Source organism: Hippoglossus stenolepis, chromosome 22 (assembly GCF_022539355.2).
Source record: "Hippoglossus stenolepis isolate QCI-W04-F060 chromosome 22, HSTE1.2, whole genome shotgun sequence".
Lineage (NCBI taxonomy): Eukaryota > Metazoa > Chordata > Actinopteri > Pleuronectiformes > Pleuronectidae > Hippoglossus > Hippoglossus stenolepis.
The window spans coordinates 13,380,225-13,402,537 of NC_061504.1; the positions used below are offsets into that span (position 1 = coordinate 13,380,225).

The 22,313-nt window shown below is 40.6% G+C and overlaps 2 protein-coding genes and 1 long non-coding RNA gene across 5 annotated transcripts; 2 read left to right on the forward strand and 1 right to left on the reverse strand.

Annotated features, from left to right (window-relative positions):
• Positions 1–9,105: 9,105 nt before the first annotated feature.
• On the forward strand, positions 9,106–10,508 carry LOC118101700. The gene is made up of 2 exons (XR_004694576.2): positions 9,106–9,328; positions 10,051–10,508. It is a non-coding gene; the product is annotated as an uncharacterized LOC118101700 (long non-coding RNA).
• Positions 10,509–15,082: 4,574 nt separating this feature from the next.
• LOC118101710 (leptin-B) lies at positions 15,083–16,329 on the forward strand. The gene is made up of 3 exons (XM_035147662.1): positions 15,083–15,164; positions 15,326–15,482; positions 15,725–16,329. Exons 1-3 carry the CDS (start codon positions 15,112–15,114, stop codon positions 16,043–16,045), a joined length of 531 nt encoding a protein of 176 aa, XP_035003553.1. The 5' UTR covers positions 15,083–15,111; the 3' UTR covers positions 16,046–16,329.
• Positions 16,330–17,286: 957 nt separating this feature from the next.
• On the reverse strand, positions 17,287–22,197 carry LOC118101913. Of its 3 annotated transcripts, XM_035148002.2 has the most exons (4): positions 21,993–22,193; positions 21,070–21,385; positions 19,429–20,063; positions 17,287–18,673 (listed from the first exon to the last, which is right to left on the reverse strand). In XM_035148002.2, the coding sequence occupies exons 2-4, from the start codon at positions 21,090–21,092 to the stop codon at positions 18,300–18,302; spliced, it is 1,032 nt and encodes a 343-aa protein (XP_035003893.2). In that variant the 5' UTR covers positions 21,093–21,385; positions 21,993–22,193; the 3' UTR covers positions 17,287–18,299. The 3 variants fall into 3 exon arrangements, with proteins under 3 accessions (XP_035003893.2, XP_035003895.2, XP_035003894.2); XM_035148004.2 differs by lacking the exon at positions 21,070–21,385 and having other exon boundaries at positions 21,993–22,197; XM_035148003.2 differs by lacking the exon at positions 21,993–22,193 and having other exon boundaries at positions 21,070–21,459.
• Positions 22,198–22,313: the final 116 nt, after the last annotated feature.

Sequence of the window (22,313 nt, forward strand, 5' to 3'; positions counted from 1 at the left end):
ATCTTAACACGTTCTTATGTTACTTAAAATCTGTTCTCTTATATGAATTACATTTTAACATGTTTATAAACATATTTTTATTTTTATTAACATGTTCTTATTTTTATTTATATTGTATGTAAAGCACTTTGAGCTGCATTTCTTTTATGAAAGGTGCTATACAAATACAGTTTACCATTATTAATATTATATTATTATTATCCACAAAAAGTTAATTTACATTTACATTTACATTTACATTTACATTTAACAATTAACTAAATTCTAACCTGTTACTGTTATTTGCATTAATCCTAGTGATGTCATGGTTGTTGTTGAGTGTAGTTTTACTCACCTGGACCTCATGGAGTAAGATTCAGGTGAAAGGGATCTACTGGCAGAAATAGAATATCAAATAATCCTTTTCCTAGTGTTCACTAGTGTGTAATTATCTAAATTGTACAAGTTGTTGTTTTCTTTACCCTAAAATGGACCCGTTATATTTTAATACTTTATATTAACATCAGGAGCAGGTCCTCTCTATGGAGGCCGCCATGTTTTTTTACAGTAGCCCAGAGGGGACAAACTAAACACCCTTTGAGTTTTTATGACAACTGAAGCTGCCACAGGTTCTCCTTCCTGTTTGGGAGGGGAGGGTGAGGGGAGGGGTGTTCGGCTGCAACATACAACTTCACCACTAGATGTCACTAAACTCTACACACTGAACCCTTAATGCCACGAAGCTTTTAATGATCACCATTTTAATGCTTCGGTCTTTCTCTTTCTTACTACATTGTAATACAATTTTGCGCATGAAGGAACAGTTGTATAATGTTAGTGGTTAATATTTGTGTTGTTACTTCTAGGCAATATCCACGAAACTTTATTGAAGGATACGCAAAGAAGCCATTGAATTTAGGCCGATCCAATGACAAACCTCTTGTCTCTGTATCTTTGCCACGTGATACGCTGGCTACCTGTCCAGGGTGAACCCCGCCTCTTGCCCAAAGTAAACTAGGATTGGTCCCTGCCACAGGATAAGCAGTATAGATAATGGTTGGAGTGACGGACAAACCTAAATGCTTGATGATCTTGTTTGATAGAAAGTCTCAGCCTCTATCTTGGCTCCTTGAAATGTGTGAGAAAGTCCTTGGTCCTTGTCTCAAGCTGAACCATGTACTAAAATGTCTGGATTAAGTTAAACCCTGTGTACATCCTGATGTCGGTTACCACAATCGGTGTCTGCTCACATCAACACATCCTTACGGCACAGAAGTGGCTTCTGATGTTGAAGGACATGCATCACTGCGTTGATCTCCGTCACGTTGGTGTCACTCAACTCTCACTGGGTCTATTTGCAGCTGTCACCCGTTTTAGTCTTACTGGTTCCTCCTCACCATCAGGGATGAGTTCATGAAAAAACCACCACACGGAAGGAAACCACCCTGGATCAGGATATAAGCCCTTTGGCTGCTGACTGGCCTGGGGTCAGTTGTAGTTCATGGTCAGATGGAGATGACGATAAGGTCATCTTGGTGGCAGAGGGCTCTGCAGGGATTTGAAATGCCACAACAACACATCTGAGGAAAGTGTGAATGGCAACGAAGAAGTCAAGAGAAGCCAACACAGGAAATAAGCTACTATCTGGGACCAGTTAAACAAAGAACAATAGAGGGGAGGAGTTTTGTAGTATTGACTTGTTTTGTGACGGGTTTAGTTTGGAAGTGAGTGTTCTACGGATTTGGTTCACAATAAAAGTGTATAAGATTATAACAGGAATAAAACAGTATTGTTTCTTGGCCTGTTTAGTGAAATCACCTCGGCTACATCTGCCATCATCCACCATCATCTCGTGATACTGATGCCTCCACAGTGTTTCCCTTCCCTCTTGATTTCCCTTCTTTTCTTTGAGGCCCCGGTGTGAGTGCAGCAGTATCACCGCTCGTGTGCCAGTGCGCGCGCCTCCAGCGTGCACGTGAAGCGCAAGCCCCTGTGTGTGAGTGGAGGTGCACGGTGGCGGAGGCGCATGTCACTGGATCTCGAGCATCAGAGCATCAGAGCATCAGAGATGAAGCTAAAGTGATTAAGCGGGAGGAGGACTCTGCGTCACGGGAGAAGGTGGCTGCCCTGGATATGTGGAGGGATTAAGAGGAGAAGTACATGAATCAAAGAACAATGAATGAATGCTACAGAAGATGTTGTTGAATTGGCGTATCCCTCTTAAGGTCCCGTCCAAATCTGCATGTGGAGGAAGTTATATAATTATTGATTTTCTTAGCTACATTCTGCTTTTGTCTGAGTTTGATTGTTTTATTGTGACCATCACCCTGAGGGCAAAGGTCACAGTTTAACCAAATTGCCAAAGGGACAAACATTTCCATCATAGCATCACACGATCACAAAGAAAGAAGAAAAACAAGCTTTTCTACCGGTGTGATGCTGCTTTGTGTTGGGTTATATTTCCATCCATCCACCCATGACAAGTTAGGATCCTATAAGAACCATCAGGGGTTGAGGGAGGTTACCAACTCACTCCCATCCTGCTAAATTAACTTAAGAGTGTAAACTGACATAGTCGTCACTCTCTCCCTCTCTCGTTCTGAGTCTCTTCTGGTGCTATTACAGAAATGAAAGCATAATATTAAGAACACTACATTATCTTTGTAGGACAGTTTTCACAATCCAATCTTTAAAATTTGAACTTCAATATTTTATAGTTTGGGGAATGACAAACTGGTAAATTAGAGACACAGTTTGTGTTTTGCTTGGTTCTTATAGAAACTATGTAACAGGGGTGCGATGACGCATGTTTTACTGGGAAATTTACAGATTTGAACTTGTTTATTGGTCACATAACGTCTTTTTTATCACAGTACCATTTTTTTATAGTTGCCAGAAAAAAGGGTAATACACGATAAAGGGAACCAGCCATACTCAAAACTAGGTAAACCGGGTTCCATAGATTTAGTTCTGTCAATAGATTCTTCAGCAGCTTGTTGACAGTAGCGTGGGCAATGTTGGCGAGTACCTGAGACTCCAACCTTATTTTATGTCGGTTGGTTTGTGTTAACTTTATCGTAATATTGTTTTTTTATTATCACAAGTCAGGTTCTGCTTTGTTTTCTAATCCGAAGACCTTTCTCTGGAGCAGGTCTATGTGTCAAATTCTAGTTTCACAACTGTTATTATGTCACATGGAGCTGTAGTGTTAAAACATTGCACAGAGGGAGGAAGGGACTTTAATAGGGCCCCCCAAAAAGAGCTTTTTACCATGGAGCCCCTACACAGGTTAATCCTGACAGGACAAACCCAAAAGGTTTCACCTGGAGATCAAGTTTAAACAACAATATTTAAATTTACTACACACGCCTCTATGTACTAGCAAATGTTTGTGAATATAGTAAAATGCTTCCATGAAAACTGAATAATGTCATTTGAAGATCACAAATAGGTGGAAATGACACGATGACGACGATATAACAATCAAATGCAATTCAAAAAAATAAATAAAAAGTCTAATAGTCGACTTTCAAGACAATTCATATTTCTATCTACACTAGAAAGATACATTCAGATATGTCTGTAAAAATAAAGATATAAAATATAAATATAATTACAGCTGGAGATAGATGCATTTCTGTATTTCTGTGAGAGTATCTTCATGACAAAAGATCCAAGAGACGATACAAAGACATATAAGTTAAAAATTATTAAATACAATTATAAATGCCCTATCAAAGAGTTTATATGGAAATATATTTTAATATGTGTGTGTGTGTGTGTGTGTGTGTGTGTGTGTGTGTGTGTGTGTGTGTGTGTGTGTGTGTGTGTGTGTTTGGGAGGGATGGGGGGGCAGTATTGCAGAACATTATGAATTGATTAAAAAAACATATATATAAAATATATTTTAAATATATTTAAATAAACCCCAACTACCCCACTGCCCCTGCCCCAGCCCCCCTCCCTCCCCTCCCCCAGCCCGGGGTTTGAATTAATGTGTTTCTATTTTTGGCCCTCTCGTGTTTCCAGGGGAAACCTAATGACGCAATGACGTCAATGCAGGTCACCAGCAAGAAGCAGACTGGAGGAATTGAGTGGCTTCCATTAGAGGTTTTGCAGCATTTTCCGGAGAGGAGGAGGAGAAGGAGGAGGAGGAGGAGGGAGGAAGAGGAGGAAGAGGAGGAGGACAGAGGGAAATGGATTAAGATTAAAGAGGAAGAAGAAGGAAAAAGAGGCAGAAGAAGAAATAAAATAAATACGGGAGCAAACGAAGGGGAGGCAATGCGACTGACGTCTGGGAAGAGAGAGGATGGAGGGTGGAGGAGGTGGGGGGGTGAGGAGGGGGGGGGCTACTGCTGCATATCAATGGGCGCCGTTCAAATTCCCAGGGATTATTGGAGGGAAAAATGAAGGGGGTGGGGGTGGAAGAAAAGATGCACGCTTCCTCGGATCCGGGATGACTGGGTGAGCCCATTCTCTTTTTATTGTTTCCTTTATTTTCTAATAGCGAGAGAGAGAGAGAGAGAGAGAGAGAGAGAGAGTTTAAAAACAACAACAACAAGCTGCCTTTCTTCTGCTCTTCTGCTTTTAGTCAGTGTTGCCATTGAGAAATCTGTCCGCGACTTTTGACGGTGCAGCGTGAGTGCATGGCCGGTGTTGGTCTCCGGAGAGACGTGTCGGTGTGAGCGGAGAAATAACACAAAAAAGATAGGCGAACATTACTAAATTCAAAGTGTTGCATCTCTCGCATCGTGCACCGCAGCGGTGGACGTGCTCCGTCTCCAGCTTTGTTATTATTACACCCGATGCAAGACACAAATTCTGCATCCATCGATATTCACTGGCGCTGACAGTGTGTGTGTGTGTGTGTGTGTGTGTGTGTGTGTGTGTGTGTGTGTGTGTGTGTCACGGAGGGGAAATACATTTTAGAATGTGACGACCAGACGTGTATGAGAAACAACATGAGAGGATGAAGCGGTGTCGTCTAATTATCACTCAGTGTCTCTGACAGGATTCTGGATGTAAGATGCAACAATAATTCACATCGAGACATAAATGAAGCCGCTCATCATTTGCCAGGAGGCTACTTTTCAAATGTGTGTGTGTGTTGGGGGGGCAGTCGTGCGCGTGGTACCTTGAAGAAGAAGAAGAAGAAGTAGCGTTACTTCTCTGAGTGTGTAATATATAGATCAGACCGTTCCAGGCGGGTTGGTGCACGAGCTCGTGCACGTGCGCGCGCGGACGCAGCAGCCACACATGTGTGTACGGGCGCATGCACTCGGCGGCGGGCTCTCAATGCGTTATGGCAACAAGTGCCAATTCATGCACGATCAATGGCATCTCCGCAGCCTGCACGGCGACGGTGGCGCCATGAAACTGAGGCTTTGCGCTCTTTTATTCTTTGTACTCAGGCTTTTCAGATTTGTTTGTCACGCTCACGTCCACTGGATCGTTTTCTCTCCTTCAACCAACCAACTCATCCCCCTTTCCCAGCATCGGGGCTCCAGTGCAGGGCGTTCACCATGAGCTGGATTCAGCACCACGGACAGCTCCCTCTGTGTGTGTGTGTGTGTGTGTGTGTGTGTGTGTGTGTGTGTGTGTGTGTGTGTGTGTGTGTGTGTGTGTGTGTGTGTGTGTGTGTGTGTGTGTGTGTACAACTCCAGTGTGTGTGTGTGTTTTAGGACAATGGACAGCCTCTCTCTCTCTGTGTGTGTTTCAGCATCACACACAGTTTTTAGTGTGTGTGTGTGTGTGTGTGTGTTTCAGGACCAGTTAGCTCACGGTGTGTTTCAGCACCAAGGAGAGCGAGACGTTTCTTTCCGACATGTCTCAGATGATCAGGTCCAACAGAAGCGTCTCTGGACTCTGTGCTGATCGTCCTCTCTGCGGTGAACGTGCGTGAACCCACCTCAGGAACGTCTCTCAGGACCCGAGACCTTAAAGCGTCCGGGCGCCTGACTCGGAACTGACGTTTGCGGAAAAAAAATTAGATCATTGGAGCTTGTTTTTGTTTTTTCTCTCGACACACCACGTTATTCTTTCAGTTAAATGAATAATAAAACACCATCTCCCACCAGTGTATGAATAAGTCAGACGGATATGGGACAATGTAGAGCACATTTAGAGGAAGAGCAGTGGAGAATCGGACACTTCCCCCTTTACATATGACGCATGTGGTGAGGTAACTGTGGCAGATGCCTACGTGTGCAGATGGTCCAGTCTGTGAGTCCCTATCCGCCTTGGGCTTGACGTAACACCCATATACAGGCATAACCCCCCCCTCTCTCCGTCCACCAGATGTGGTCGTGTGATGTGCACGCCTCCTCAATAGACGCCACAAAAGCCCCTGTTAAAAAAAAAGGCTTTTTATGAACTTGTTCTTTACTGGAGCATGAAATCTCCTGATGTAGGCCTGCACATTGAGTGGATGTACGCTCGCAGATTATCCGCCGCTCAATCCGATGATGCAGGTTTTTCAAGATTTGAGTAGAAAGCTCGGCTGGATCTCAGAAATACAGATGTAATTCTTTTTTTTTTTGGTAGTTGTTGTAAGAAGACTGAAAAACACCAAGTCAAGGTTACGTGTGTAATGTGATCCTCTCAGTTGGCGTTAGGGATCAAACTCATGCCTGTTTAGAGTCAATGAATAAATAAAACGGAGTGTATTCTACATTTACGTTTCGGAAATCTGAAAATTTGATTCGTATGGTGATGCCTCGTCCGTGATGTGAACTGAAGATCAATCGCCCGTAAATGTAGTTTCTGTTTTATTAAATGACAATAAAATAGCACAGATTCATTTGTTTGTATTGTTCGATACAACGGCTGGAATTTATCGTAACGAAATACTTTACAATAAAAGAAAGTCAATTGTAATTCCAGTTATATTGGCGACGCAAACCTTTAGAAAAGCTCAATAAAAGCAGTAATGGTGAAAAAATTCAAATACTTAAACGTGAACAAGTGAACATATACGGTTAGAAAACGTTGTGAAGGAGGATTTAATTGTTTTGTGTAGAGAATAAAGCAAACACAATAGTTAGATGTGAATCACACAGGTTTACATCACGTTACCTGTGGCTTTCAGAAGGGGGCGGCTCTACAGGCAATAGGTTCATTATGATGAGGGTGGGGCACTGGGACGTTTAGAGCAGCTATACGAGATTCACTATATCTGGTGTCTTCTGTGTTCTCTATGGGACACTGGTGGATTCGGGACTTTCGTGATGAAGTGATTTGTGTTTCCTGGTTTCTGAACTAAACTGATTGGATGTGGTGTGTTTGTTGTAGGCCGAGACTTTTATTTTGATACTTTTACCATGGATTTTGAGCTGTTTGAATGATCTTATACTGGAATGTCAGAGGTGTATTGTTGCTGCTGATGGTGGTGGTGGTGGTTTTGGAAACATATAAAGCTTGTTTTTCCAGGAATCCTGGAATTAGAAATAAAAACAGTTTCCACCCTCTTATTGCACATCACACAGGTAAAGACCATTGATATCACAACTTCTCTAAACTAGAGGTGGGTGAAAAAAGCGTTTCAGACAAGTAGAGGAATTCATTTACACACCATCGCGACAGATAGATAATTTGAGGAAACTGGGATTTTGTATTTAAAAATGAGACAGTTCGTGCTGCAGTGAAATCGTCTGCAAAGGTTGAAGCTCGGGAAACGGTGATGACGAGGGACAATCTGTAAATCGTGCCTTGTGGGATTTACTGCCCAAAGAACAGAGAGCAGCTCCCACTCTCAAAGGACGGGACCACAGCAGCTCAGTCTCCTGCAGACAGCGAAGTCTCGTCAGGTGAAGGGATGAGGGGAAGCTGTCCGGGTCGGGTCCTGGTGGCCTGAGGACGGTGGGGACATCTGTGAGAATGGCATTGTATATTTCAGCCAGCAGTGGGACTCCATGTTGCTCAGACTGTTTTGAAGTGAAGGAGGAAACTACGGAGGACTCTCTCAAAATATGAAATGGACTAGAACAAGCTCCTTAACTTGTTCTACTGTAAGAACCTGACATGGTTTTGACTGGCTGCATATGTAACATCAATATTCTTAACTTTAGATGCTTTATTTGCTCCCACTGGGAAACTGGTTTGAGGCTAATGGAGCCACTATCACTGGAATACTCAGAAATCATCATTCTCGTACAGAGCAGCGACAGATGTACTCTGACTCGTGTCCACACCCATCTCACGCCAGAGGAGCGCAGCTGAACATCTGTACTAAGATTCACCAGAACGCTGCATTTAAGTCGACAAATTCACTGCAGTTTTCATCCCTTTCATGAGGAAAAGGGCAAATGCCTCAGGTGGGAAGTGTGTGTTCTTCATGAGTGGTGATTCTTAAAGTCCTCTGTGGCTTCACAGCGATGAAAAACATGTTATTTTGGCAATGCCTATATTTTTAGGGCAAAACTTGATAAATGTTTTCACTGGTTTCAAATCAAACATTAAAGTCTCAGTTTCCCGTCAGACGATATATAGACTTTTAAATCTCAAACTGCTGAAGTAATAGTGCAAGTGACTCTGCACTTCTTCTGTATTGAAGATCTTCACGACATCAGCGTGTTGTGTTTCAGTTGTGTTGTTCTGATGTAGCAGCACTGAAGGCGTCTACATGTTTTGCCATTCAGCCAAAATTTACCATATTCGATTAGAAGATGTGCAAAACAATACTTCATGAATCTTGCTTTGGGTTTTCACAGGAACAGGTGTAAAGAAAACAGAAAGATAAATGTTGTGAGTGAGGTCTGTTGGGCACTCAGAGGATGACAAGTGGGTGAAATGAGTCAAGAAAACAGGGTTTATACTGAGGTGTTGACTCTTTTTTGAAGATTATTGTTCTTTTACTGTAGAATTAGGGGGTGGACACAAGATTTGTCTATTCCAATGTTGATATTGCCCGTGTTGAGTGGACGGTGTGGTGGTGTGGATCATTTTCTGGACATTTGAACAAATCAATAAAAATTGGTATAAAAGGTGTAACTAAAAAATGTTGTTCCAATGCAGTAATTGTACTTTTCCCGACTGCGACGAAAACAACGTGTTTCATGAACTCTTTCCATGGATCTGATGCACTGACGTCTCTTTCTCTGTCTGCAGGTTCTGAGGACGTCAGCACGCGGTTGGGACCATGAACACTTTTGTCCTTTGTGGGTCTTTTTGCGGTCTGGGCTTGCTGTTCCTAAGGCAGTAGCCAGGAAGCCCTTACCCCAAAAAGTATCTGCACTGGATTCTGGCATCTGAGGCGAGATGTCGTTCCTTCTGTCTTCCCTGATGCAGCAGTGAGTACGTCTCCTCTGGGGGAGTTTCAGAGTGAGGGCCAACCTCACAGTCGTACTTTGAGGTGCGTTAAGATCTAACAGGATGTGAGATTGTACAAGGCGTGGCCAAAGAGATCTTTATTGTCACTGTACAGGTACAATTGTGTGGAGCAAACCTGTCGATGCCTGATTTGAGACTATTTAATAAAAGATGAAGGGTGAAATAGAAGCTATAAATAGGTTTAAATAGGATAAAAACACATACTGTTCATACAGTATAATTTAACACTACATAGGCAGGGAGTGTCATTAAAGAGCAGAATAATATACATGATCTTTATGGTCAAAGTGTGATAAGGAGGTGGAGGCAAAGAGAAATGTAGATTAGTTCCTGGAGCTTTGAGACGGTTCAGAAGTAGATTCTGGAAAAACTAAATCAAAACGACAGTGAGCTCCTCCTTAAATGTGGAACATTTACAGCACATGTCAAATCCTGCTTTCATCACGTCAGGGGAAACCATGTATTTCTTTCTATTTCTGGCTAAAACCCCTCTTTTGCATTCATAATTAATACATAGATTTGTATCATGTTATTTTTTTAATGAAATCAGCCACTTATATGCTGTATTTGTGTGTTTGTGTGGACATTTTCTGTGATTTTACATTATCCCTAATGAGACAGTAAATAAAGTGTGTTGTTGCTTCAATCTATACACTCAAAGTATTTTAGATTACATGCTCCTGTATATAGTATTATATTTATTGATGGTATATTTATTGAAATTCCTGTTTTGTAATGTTATAGGAGTGTCAGTCTCAACAATGGAATCTCATCACCAGGCAAAAAGATGCACACACAGTGACCAAATGAGCCGAGGGACAGGAAACGTGCGTCTTTGAGCCCTTGACGTTCTCTGTGTTACATAAATCAGATTATTTATCCGAAACCCCGAGAGCCTTCACAATGTGGCTTTTATGCATCAAGACCTGAGGCTTTGCTTCCCGTGCGCTGACGAGGCGTCACTCACACGGAACGCGTGACCAAAATCGCTCAGTGACTGTTTGCACGCGCGTGTGTACGTACTGTACATATAGTGGGTAAACACAGCGAGGAAGATTAAGCACGTGTGTCGTGTCCCGCCCTCTTCTCTGATGTTGTAATGTCATGCTGCGTAGTTCCACATGTTCAGTTCTGTCTGGTTTTTCCTCTCTTACATGTTTGTTATTGTAATGTTGATGAATAAAGATTAAATTCAATTAAGACCGAGCTGTTTTGTCGTCCATCCAAAACATTACAACCATCATCTGGGATCGGCTGCAATTGTTCCGGCACTTTGTGTATCTACACAACTAAGTGTGTGTTATTATTTACTGTTACTGAATCATAAATGACACTGATACAGACATTGCAATTATAATTTATCACAGATAATTTTTTAATTGTCTCACAATTCAAGTAAAAGTCCATAAACACAGCGACCACAGCAGCTAATCATAAAATAACCCATTTATTTAGATTTACTTGTTTACATACTGTATATAAAACTAACACAGTACAAACAACAGTGCCAACTAATGCCACCTCTGCCTGCCTGGTGAGCGTCTACAGACCAACACGAGCTCCATGTTTTCCAGTAGACCAAGCCCCCCCCCTGCATCCGCTAATTGACCAAACAAATCGCCGACTGACCTTCAGCTCCGGAGCTGGAGATTCTCGGCTAAATCACGACCGTGGCCCACAAATTTGTGTCGCACATCGCCCTGGGAAATAGGCCAGCGCCTCATCCGTGTCATCAGATACGGACGTGGGTTGGTGGATGCACTTTTGCTCCTCTGCCACTTACTATGGAGTGAATCAAATTGGTGACCACAGGCAAGAGACACAGAAAGGATATTTTATTTCACTGTAAAATATCTATTTTGAATATCTGTGGCTTCATGTAATTTGGTACAAAATGAAAGGTTTGGACAGAAGAAGTAAATTTATGTTTATTTTTGCTTGGAACATTGGACTTTTTATTCTTTAAAAGAATTTATGTGATACATAATTGGATTCCAGATTTGCCACGAAGACGTAAAACAACACAACATGATTGAACATTTCTTCTATTGTTTCAAAGAATAGAAGAAATGTTCAGTAAAAGGGAATAAAACTATTCTGGAAAAACCACTGATGTAAACAACATGATAAAATCAAAGCCTTTAATATTTTACGAGATTATTCATTTCATATAAAATTCTATATGGTTTGTTTTCCAGTCGGAGAAAATGAATAAAAAGGGGAAGACTGTCAAACGTTGATGAGACGAATTCAAACACAAACTGACAAACTGGTGCTCTGTTGTATCTCTGGGTGGCTGTAGCCCTCCAGAGGATGTTTTGAGAACTGCAACCTAGGACTCACTACAGCTCCATCACAACGCCTGTTCAAAATAAAAGATCCAAGTTGGAGACAGAATGTTTTTTTTATCTGATTAATTTTCATAAATTACCAGTTTCATACTGGTAGTCTCCTCCCTATGACGTGTTTACACCAAAGTTACGGTAAAAAGAGTTAAACTTGGACGACATAATGTCTCATTTGGTTTAACACAAAACAGCGGCTGAGGAGAAGTTTGCTTTTCTTGGCTTTCGGGTTTTTCCAAAGCTCTTGTCTGTGCCTTGATGTTATTGCTGCTTTCATTCACAGTGATTACATGATTCAACTTTATTGACACAAGCCTGCGTCTAAACCTGACTCAACCAGGGATAAAATCCTGTTCCAGTTATTCACGCTGCTGATGGTAGAACTGACAATGCTACTGTTTTCATTCTGGCCACTGGCAATGACACAAAAACAAGAAACAATAGAGAAGTTGTGAAAGATTGGTCGTAACTTTCAATAGATGGACAAGCTGCTTCTATTAAAGGCATGGTTAGTGTTGTATAGTCATGAGTATTGTTGTACATGAAAAATGAGGACATTTTATACGATTTTGATTACGTCAGGTAAACAGTGAAAAGAAAACAAAAACCTGTAGAAACATTTATACTGTACGACAGACTGTTGGGGCCATATTCAGAAGAATTTCATAACATTCCATATATTAGGTTTATGAGAAAAAAGTCATAGTTCTAAAAGAATAAAGTTGCAAATTAAAGAAGAAAAGAGTTGTGATTTAATGAAAAATTAAATGTCATTATATTATGCAAATACTGTCATAATTTTACAAGAATGAAGTTGTAATTAACAAGAATAAAGTCGCAATTTTACAAGAATAAAATTGTAATTTAACAAGGAAAAAAATTCATAATCTTATAAGAATAAAGTTGTGATTTTACAAGAATAGAGAAGAAATTTAATGAGAAGAAAGTAATTTTTTTAAGAATAAAGAAAAGATCATTTTTGTGGAGAGTCAGTGCTCGCCTGAGTTTCCCTCCCTCTTGATCCAAAGTCTTAATCATCATGCTTCTCGAGAAACTATAAAACTTCTTATATTATTCAGATAAGCCAATGACAACCTGACAGACCATCACAAAAGAATTTCCTCCAAGTCCGTGGGGTTCTTTCTTCAGATTAGACAGAATTGCACAATCTTTTCAAACTTCTGATACTTATCATCCTATATTAAACAATACAGTCATGTATTCATATACATAATAATTTGCACATACGGTCCCTCTGGATAATTTCAGGACATTTCAGTCATTCATTCATTCATGGAGCCACAGAAGTGTGAGTTTTATCTGACTAAAACCATCTTAGTTGGAAGAAACTAATTCATGGAGGAGTTTTCTCAAGTAAAGCCTCAAGTCATCCACCAGACGAGACACCATTGCTACAAAATGTGTTATTTAAGAGATTGTGGTTTATTAATGAACTTCAGATGAATCTGTCTGACGTCCGAACCTCCTGGAAGATCCAGGTCTACTGTGCAGTTATTTCATTAGTCATTAAACCGCAGCTGTTTCCTCAGACCAGACTTTGCCTAGACTACTAGTTTCGGGTGATAAATGTTCTTAACAGACGGGGGTTCAGTTGGTGATGAAAGAACATGAGGGAGCGGGGGTGTGAACTGAGGTGAACATATTCCACATGCAGCTTACTGGAATCGAACAAAGCAGATATTCCAATAAATGACTCCGCCCATGTTTGCTTAGATTCTCTAGATTTACGTCAAAGGAAAAGTATTTTCCCTCTGCGCACGGTTCTTCCTGTGGGAATGTCAAATAGGGCGATGTGTTCAGCAGCCGATCTGGATGGACAAAACTGTTTTGGTAAGTTGCATTCATTCTTTAATTGAAGTTTCTGGAAGTTTCTGCCACTGGTTGACAGAACCAGGGTCTCAAGAGTTCAAACGGGAGATAGATGCACAACAGAATCAGTTTGCGGGAACAGTTCACCAATCAGCGACTGGTCAATATCATTCGTCCACTACCCCGTCAGCAGAGGAATGTTATTAATTTGCCTTAGTATTTTTCATAGATTACCAGGATGAGTCGTAGGATGAATCATTCAATGAGTCCGATTTCCTCAGAAACAATGTAAAAAGATATTTTTACTGTCTTGAGTTGAACTTAGCCACATGTGTTGCCGTGATCCAGGCTGAGAGTTGCATAACCACAAGGAATATGTCTAAGGAGTCATTTCATCACTTCCTGTCGGATCAGCAACTGAAGAGACAATTGTGCAATATACAATATAATTATTTCTCCTTAAACATTAGAGGGAGATCATTAAAATATCACTTAGTGTTTTGAGGTGTTGGCTCAAACATAATTCAGTCAGTTTCATTCTCTATTCTTTGAACATGAATAGATATCTACACTTTTGAATAGATTTGTCTGAATAGAAAGAAAAATGTATTAATTTTTAAGTGACAACCTGTGATTATTATGATTATTACTACAACTACTAACACATTTATGATGTCAGTTCTATGACAGTTACAACAGTCTTAACATATTTCGAAAATATTCCAATTATAATATATTTATTGTAGCAAAAGTGTCTTTGTAATAATATTTACATTTATTGATATTTTTGTATATTTTTAATTAGTTATTCTATTTAAGTAAAATAATTAAACAGAATAAATGTAAAGCAAGAAATAAAATAAAAATCAATGAATCAATAATACTAGATTGTTTAAAAGCGCATATTATTTTAGTAATGCCTTTTAAATTGGCTTTTTCTATCTTATCCATGGAGATATGTGGATCTATGTATAATTCAGACTTGATCGAGCCTGATCTGAAGGGTTTGACAGTTTGACTTTGTGTCACCGGTGTTAAAACAGGTTCTGTTGTCGGCCAACGTGTGAACTGCTACAGGGGAAACACTGATTTAAGAAAACAAAATTGCAGCTAAATAGAAGATTTGTAATTTTTCCGTACATACAGTCATTACACACACACACACACACACACACACACACACACACACTCAGAAGCTTGGTGGTTGGTTAATCAGGCCTTCTGACAAAACACCTCCGGAAACTACCACCCCAGTTTTTACGAACCTGTGCGCATACCATCATTATGTTTGTCGTCTCTAACAGCGATAATAAAAACAGGCGAGAAACGTATTAGTGGCTTTGCACTGCATGTTTTTGCCAACTCAAGCTACAGCCTACCTACACACGTGCCAGTACTTAAAGGTCACGATTTACATCAGCAGACACACCAGTGATGTAATCTGAGGGGGAAACAAAAGTGGGAAAACAGGATGTGTGCGAGTTCCAGACGGCGGAGTCAGAAAGATGGGAAGTCTTCTATTTTTTTTATTTTTTTTTACGTGTCAATATGCTTCATAATAAATGTAAGTGTGTTGACCAGCGGGAGGAGGAGACGGGAGGGGGGACTTGAGTCACAGAGGAGTATTTAAATGGGGGGAAACCTGCAAACAGCCATGTGTCATCTGTCAGGAGCAGCTACAAGGTGAGAATATTCCACCGTATTTTCAATTATAGAGGGTTTTAATATAGAGAGACAAAAATTGTTTTAAAAAAAATAATCAAAAACAAAAACTGTAAATGCAATGTTAAAGTTTTATATAACTTAGTTTTTTTGTTGTAACTGATTTTCTTTGTGTTTTTTAGGATGCACATCCCTCTGACCCTTCTCTGCGCCGCTCTGATGGCGGCTGCTGGTTCCACAAGTCGCCGCTCGAGGAGAGGCTCCATCAGAAACACCATCTACGATATCAAGAATATGGTTCAAACAACTCAGGTCCACATCAAGTTAGTGAGGAGACAGGTATGAAGTCGGTCCCAGTGCTGTGGAATCTGTGTGTCTTCAGGAAAAGTCTTAGATGTGTATATTTGATGGCCTTTTATTTCCATAAAGGGATAAAAGATTATTGTTTTTGAATTATTGCTAAAAGAAAACTTTATCTTGAAAATATCACGGTGCTTTAATAGTTTAAATAAATATATAAAAAGTAAGGAGGATGTATTAATTAAGGTTTAAAGGTTTAAAGCTCTTCTTCTGTTCCTTAGCTGTCGGTGTTTCCACTGATAGAAGTCAGCACTCCCTCTATCGATGGACTCTCCAGCATCAGCCACGAGCTTGGACTCTTGGACATAGAGCTGCAGAATCCCTTCACCAGGCTCGCCAGCCAGGTCCAGGCGGACGTCTCCAGCTTGGAGGGACGGGTGCGCGCCCTGGCCCAGATCTTGGACTGCCCCGTCCAGTCCAGGCCCAGCGGGGAGGCCGCAGACAATCAGTTCCCGGAAAGTCAACTGTACCTGACGCTGACGAAGGTGCAGCTCTACATGGAGATGCTGCTCCTCAAGGAGGACAAGCTCAAGGTCTGCTGAGGATTCACACTCAACATGCAGAGTCTGGCCGTCATGCAGATATACAGAGGCCTGTTTGCACAGATAGCTCAATGTACTCAATATCGCAATTTGTCTTTGCACATAATTCTTTTTAGAATTTTGTAAATACTGTTTTCAGAATAATTCTCAATGTGACGCTGTTCCTCTAGTTGCAAAGGAGCGAGTTCTATGTATAAAATATATATAAATGTAAACATATATAAAATGTTGATGTGTTTATTAGACTTATTTATATAATTCAATGTTTAATTTGAGCATATTTTACTGGCTGCAAAATCTAATAAGTATGGAAATGAACATTGATTTAATTGTTATTTGATCTGAAGTGTTGTTTGTTTTAATATTTTTTCATTAATCTCCTTTTTAGCAGAAATACATTAAACTCTGAAATAAAGATTTTAGTCATTATTTGTTGCTTTTTATTTTACTCCACCAAGGAGGTTATGATTTCACTTTGTCTGTTTGTTATCAAGCAGGATTATGCACACACACACACACACACACACACACACACACACACACACACACACACACACACACACACACACACACACACACACACACAAGCTTTGTTAAACTTACTCACCCGTTCGTCAGCAGAGCTGGTGTCAGTCTGCAGGAAGCTGTCAGCTAAACTACTTCCTGTTTGTCTCACACACACACACACACACACACACACACACACACATTAGCATTAGCCAATGCTACGCTCACTCGCACTCAGACACCAGAAACGTAAACATCGTAGTTTCAGGGAATGAACCAACTACCTGTCAGGTCTGGGGTGGAAACAGAAGAGACCAATGAGATTTCAGGGGGGAGTTGACGTTTGTTTTTTTAAATAAATAATGTTGGAGGAGTTGTTGCTTTAAAACGAAATCATATATCATATATATGTAGAACGAAACAAATACATTTAATATTTAAAATATTTATATAATATTGGAAATATGATACTTATCTCATTTTAAACATTTTTCTAAAACGTTTGATAAAAAACAACATATATAGACATTTTATATCATATTTATATATTTCATATTTGATCATGTAATTTCATTTGAAAGAAATTTTAAATAAATATATTTTAATATTATCGGATTATATATTAATACCTATTAAATATATTATTGTATTAAGGGGCTAAATGATGTTCAATATAATATAAATATATCAATATATATATAATTTTTTAGTCTGGTAATGATTGGAAAACTATGTCACTTTCATTATCTTTTATTAGAAAAATAGTGCGAACACTGCAAATATATTTCCATGATTACAAAAGCCCAAACAATCACATTAATTTTGTCTGTGCATCACATATCATATTCATTTCTTCATTCATGCTTCTGATATGCATGCAGCAATAAGGGGGCGTGTGCCAATAAGTGAGATCAGTGAGTTATCCAGGTTTCTTTGGTCTGACCTCAGATTATCAAGATAGATCAAGAAAAATTTTGTCATAACTCTCATAGAATCCGTACATAGACAGATATTTTACCATAAGACAAATAACAAAGAGTAATAGATATTAAGATACATAAGCCAGTAGAGTAATATTGCTGCCGTCAGGTATTCAGTACTTCTCTCCTTCTCTTTGACTGTAGAAACAGTTTGACATCACTGGATTACATGTAACTTTTTAAATGAATTTTCATAACATTTCCATCATCAGAAAAAAAAAAAAACATATTCAAAGGACCCTTAAAACAATTCCTGCACTTAACTCCAGTTTATATCTTTAGCCTTACTTTAATAATTGTAAAGTATTCCTGGCGTTTCTTGTTCTATTCCAAAGAGTATTCCTATTTGATCATATTGTTAAAAAATAAACAGTTTTGTGATTCCATCAGTCATCCTTGTGTCTACAACTGGTGCAAAATGCTCCCGCCAGACTTCTGACTGGTTTAAGGAAGAGGAACCATATTCTAGTCTTCATCTTCATCTTCCCCCAGTTCACCTCAGACTTCAATGAATGAATGGATTACTCCTAATAACACAGATATATTATTATTGTAAAGATTAGCGATTAGCATTCTGATGTTTCATGGTACAGGCTCCAGATTTCTGGTGTCAGCGCTTACACCAACACCTGTTGTGCAAAACAGGCATCACATGACAAAAGCTCCGCAGAAATATATTAAATACTAGACTCAAAAACAACAAAGTCAAACAGCTAAAAAAAACTATCTTTGTTCAAGGTGCAAGATACAAATTCATCTATTGGAAATCACAAAGCATCTTCCATTTTTGATTTGAGGGAGAGCGTCGGCAGTGACTTCAAGAATCTCTCCAGCGTCGACAGATAGTCTTGCGGGTGGCATCGCATGTGCGCCGCGTGTGTCGACTCCTTCCACTTCCTGCTCTCCACGGTCATGCCTCTCTTCCTCCAGAGGTCAATAATGTTTTCCATGGCAACCCAGTCGCAAAGGGCGTCGTTCTCGCTGAAGAAGAACAGGGCTGGCGTGGTTATCGGGCTGTTGCGGAAAACTTGGATACTGTTGTTGTAAAAGTCTGCTGTGTGGGACTTGAAGAGCCAGAAGTAAAACATGGCTGCGTTTTTGACGAAGCCCTCGAAACGTGGCACCAGAGTCTTACCGAGGCCTGAACAGCAACGAGAGAGCATATGATTAAGAGGATGACATTAAAAAGACATATTGTGCTCATATTCAGGTTCATACATTTAATTTAGGGTATTACTTGAAAAATGTTTAGGCCAAAAACATGTTTTGTGAGGTCACAGTGACCTTTGACCTCCAAAATTTAATCAGTTCATCTTTGAGTTCAAGTGAATGCCTGGACCAAGTTATAAAACATTCCCTCAAGGCGTATTAGAGATATCGTGTTCACAAGGCAAAAAAGTATATACTTTATGTGCAGATTAGAATTTCAAACATTTTTTATCCTTCTCTCACCTGGTGGACGTTTGTTTACTATTTATAATAAAATAAGAACACAATAGAGATATAGAAAGATACTACACAAAAAAATCTTGAGTTAAAGCCTTAAAAAAGCTAAATGAATATATAAACCTGCATCTTGTTTGGAGCCTGCATTAAGACAGTGGCTGCAAAAAGGATTTTCATTTTATTATTGGTTGATGTTTCTTATCTATTCTATATAATCTATCTCTAAAAATATATTGAGTTACAGCCTGATATAAATGTGAATTGACGTTTGCAGCCACTGTCCTCCGGCAGGTTACGTTAGGAACAAGCTGCCACCAAGAATTCCTGCAGCCTGGAGAAACTGGGCCAGTTGGTCGGCTGCCTGATAAATTATTTAAAGATGTGACACTCAACTTCGACAGGACTGTAACCCGAGCCCTGGTGGACATGCGGTGGATCACTCTCACTCACCTATCGCCATGTGCTCCAGGGTGCCGACCACCAAGCTGTCGTAGACGTGCCCTATCACCCTCTGGGTCAGGCCTGCGTGCTGTTTCGGCCCCTGAGTGATTTGGGCGAGTACCTGGGTGAAAGTGTAGCCCCCGATGGAGGCCGAATGGACCAGCACCTCCCTACCCGAGAACTGAGGCTCCTCCAAAACCTGCAACACCTCCAATCCGTAGTCGAGGCCCCAACGAGGCCACAGGAAGTGCATGACACTGCTCTGCACCACAAGGACGTCGATGCCGCGGGTCAGGTAAAGGTCCCTGTACTTGGCAACCGCCACCGGCCGGGCACCGAGCCACGGGAAGAAAAGAAGAAGCGGACGGGCATGTGATTGGCCGTGGGTGGAGGCGGTCGTGTGCGAGGGTGAATCAGAGAGCAACGGAGAGGAGGGGGAGTCTGCAGAGGGGGAGTCGCTGAGGGGCAGAGCTGAGGCTGACAGAGCGGGGGGTGTCTGAGAGTCTTCGGTTGGACACAGCGTTACCTGGTTACCTGCCTCTGGAAATGCAGCGTGATAATAAGTGATGTTGTTCCGGATCCTCCGGGTCATGAACCTCCCTCCACTGTTTTGTTCAGGCATCGTGTGATCAGTCCAGAGAAAACTGGAGCAAAAGACAAAACGACAAAAAGTCAGATTTAGCATGACAGAGAAAACTGAAATGTTTATATGAGATAAGCATGGAAATTGTAAACGTAAAAACAAGCCAGTGTGTCTTGGCTAAAAAGTGTTTAAAAAAGGCAAACGTCAAGCGTCTTTACAGCTGGAAACCGGATCAGTTGCAGCTACAAACGCACATGGATCAAGTGGACGCATTCAAGTGGTGTTAACGTGTCCAACAAGCAGCTTTCACAAGACCACATTCTGACCAAACGTTTAGCCGTGAGCCAGTTATCAGATAAGAAGATAAAACCTTGTTGCTGCCGTAGAGCTGCTAAAACCCGACAAAGCTAAGTTGCGCTCTGTATGCAAACACAGCATTTTCCGATACTCTGCCAGAACGAAAGCCTGACGTGATGCCTGAGCATGTAGGCGTGTTTGGTAAGCTGCTTCAGGTATTTGGTTTCAGAACATGAAACCTAAATAAAAGGAGCCGAAGAACCACCTGAACCTGTCGAGCCTGACGACCGGCAGATCGACATTGTTCTAGTTCCTCTGATTGAGTTATATTTAGAAATAGTTGGTTTACATCCTCAGGATTTTTCTCCGTTATGAAGAGACTCGGCAAGTTGACATTTGTAAAGACTATGTTTGACTCATCACCATCATCATCATCACTACCATCTGACACCAGATGCTTCGCCAGAGAGAAGCAGTTCCAGCCATTGGTGTGATATATACCCATCCCTCCATTGATCATCTATACTGCTTGTCCTTTGAGGGTATAATACTATGTAGATTAATATTATTATAGTTATAACTGACCAGCAAAGCTCATTCAGGCCTAAACCACAATCACTCCATCATGTGCTCGTGCATGTACGTGCATGTTCGCCCCCACCCCAGACAGCATCTGCTCTCAGCCTGCGTCCTCTCATGTTACGCAGGTTCCGCATTCAGGGCTAAAAGGTGAGCAAATGTCAATAAGAGCAACCGTGTCCTTCACTTACGCTGTCGGCGCTAGATTCCCCATGACACCGACCAGGCCCCGGCTCGTCCCGGTGCTCCTGCCCGCCCGGACACTGCAGACTGTCGGACACTGGGTCGGCTCTGTCCCCGGTGTGTTCTCCTCTCCGCGCCGGAGAAGGACCGTGTGTGTCAGTGCTGTTATTAACAATGAAAGCAGCAGAGGAACCGACGCCTGTGTCTGTGTTTCTGTTCCGACTCTTTACTCACGGTACCGGTTCCTGCAGGACCGTGAACGCGCACTGAGCCGCTGCTGCCGGGCTACCCATGACGAGGCGCTCGCTCCCGTCAGATGAACAGCTGATTTACGGCAGGAAGAAATGTAAACTGATAAATTGTTAAATAAATCATCGTCATCATCATTATACGTATTATAAACGTGTTTCACATTGTAACAACAACAATAATAATAACATATTTTTTAAGTATATAACAGTATAATAATAGTATCGATGACGATGATGATGATTATTATTATTATCAATTGTTTTTATTAACATTGTCAATATTGCTGAAAACATTTGTATGTATCATTTTTCAAAACATTGTTATTACTTTTGTTATAATTAATAATAGTTATACTGTTGATAATTCTATTACTACTTATAATATACATCATAATTATAATAATAAATACTTTATTTACATATTTCTTTTCTCAAAACATTATTATGACTATAAATGTTGATATTAGTATTGTTGTTGTTTAATCTATTAAACATTTTATTCATGATTTTTTAATTGTTGTGTTGCAGCACAAGGAAACAAAGAGGTAAACAGACCTTATATAACCATAATATATAAATAAATATACATATATTGATGCTGCAGATTAAACAGAGGTATTTATAGTATAAACGCCCTTGTGGCTGTCGCTGTCTGTATAAAGTGATGAAATCATAGTTACCCAAGTGTGTTGCCTCTGACTTAGTGAACTGCTGCAAACATAGTTGGAAGGAAGAGTCTCGATGAAGAGGATTAAAGATCTAAAGTGCACGTAAGATGAAGATGATTAAACGACTGAGGGGTCGAACCCATCACCTGTAGCTCTCTCTGCTCCTGCTGGTCAACAAGCTGCTCTATCTAACCACAATGTAATAATCAATCCTTCTGCAGCCAGACAAATACACTGTGTTCTCCACCGCCCATGACTGCAAGACATGTCCGTGCCACAAGATGGAGCTAGAGACCCACACAGCTGGTTGTTCTGCAGAAAGAAGAGAACTTA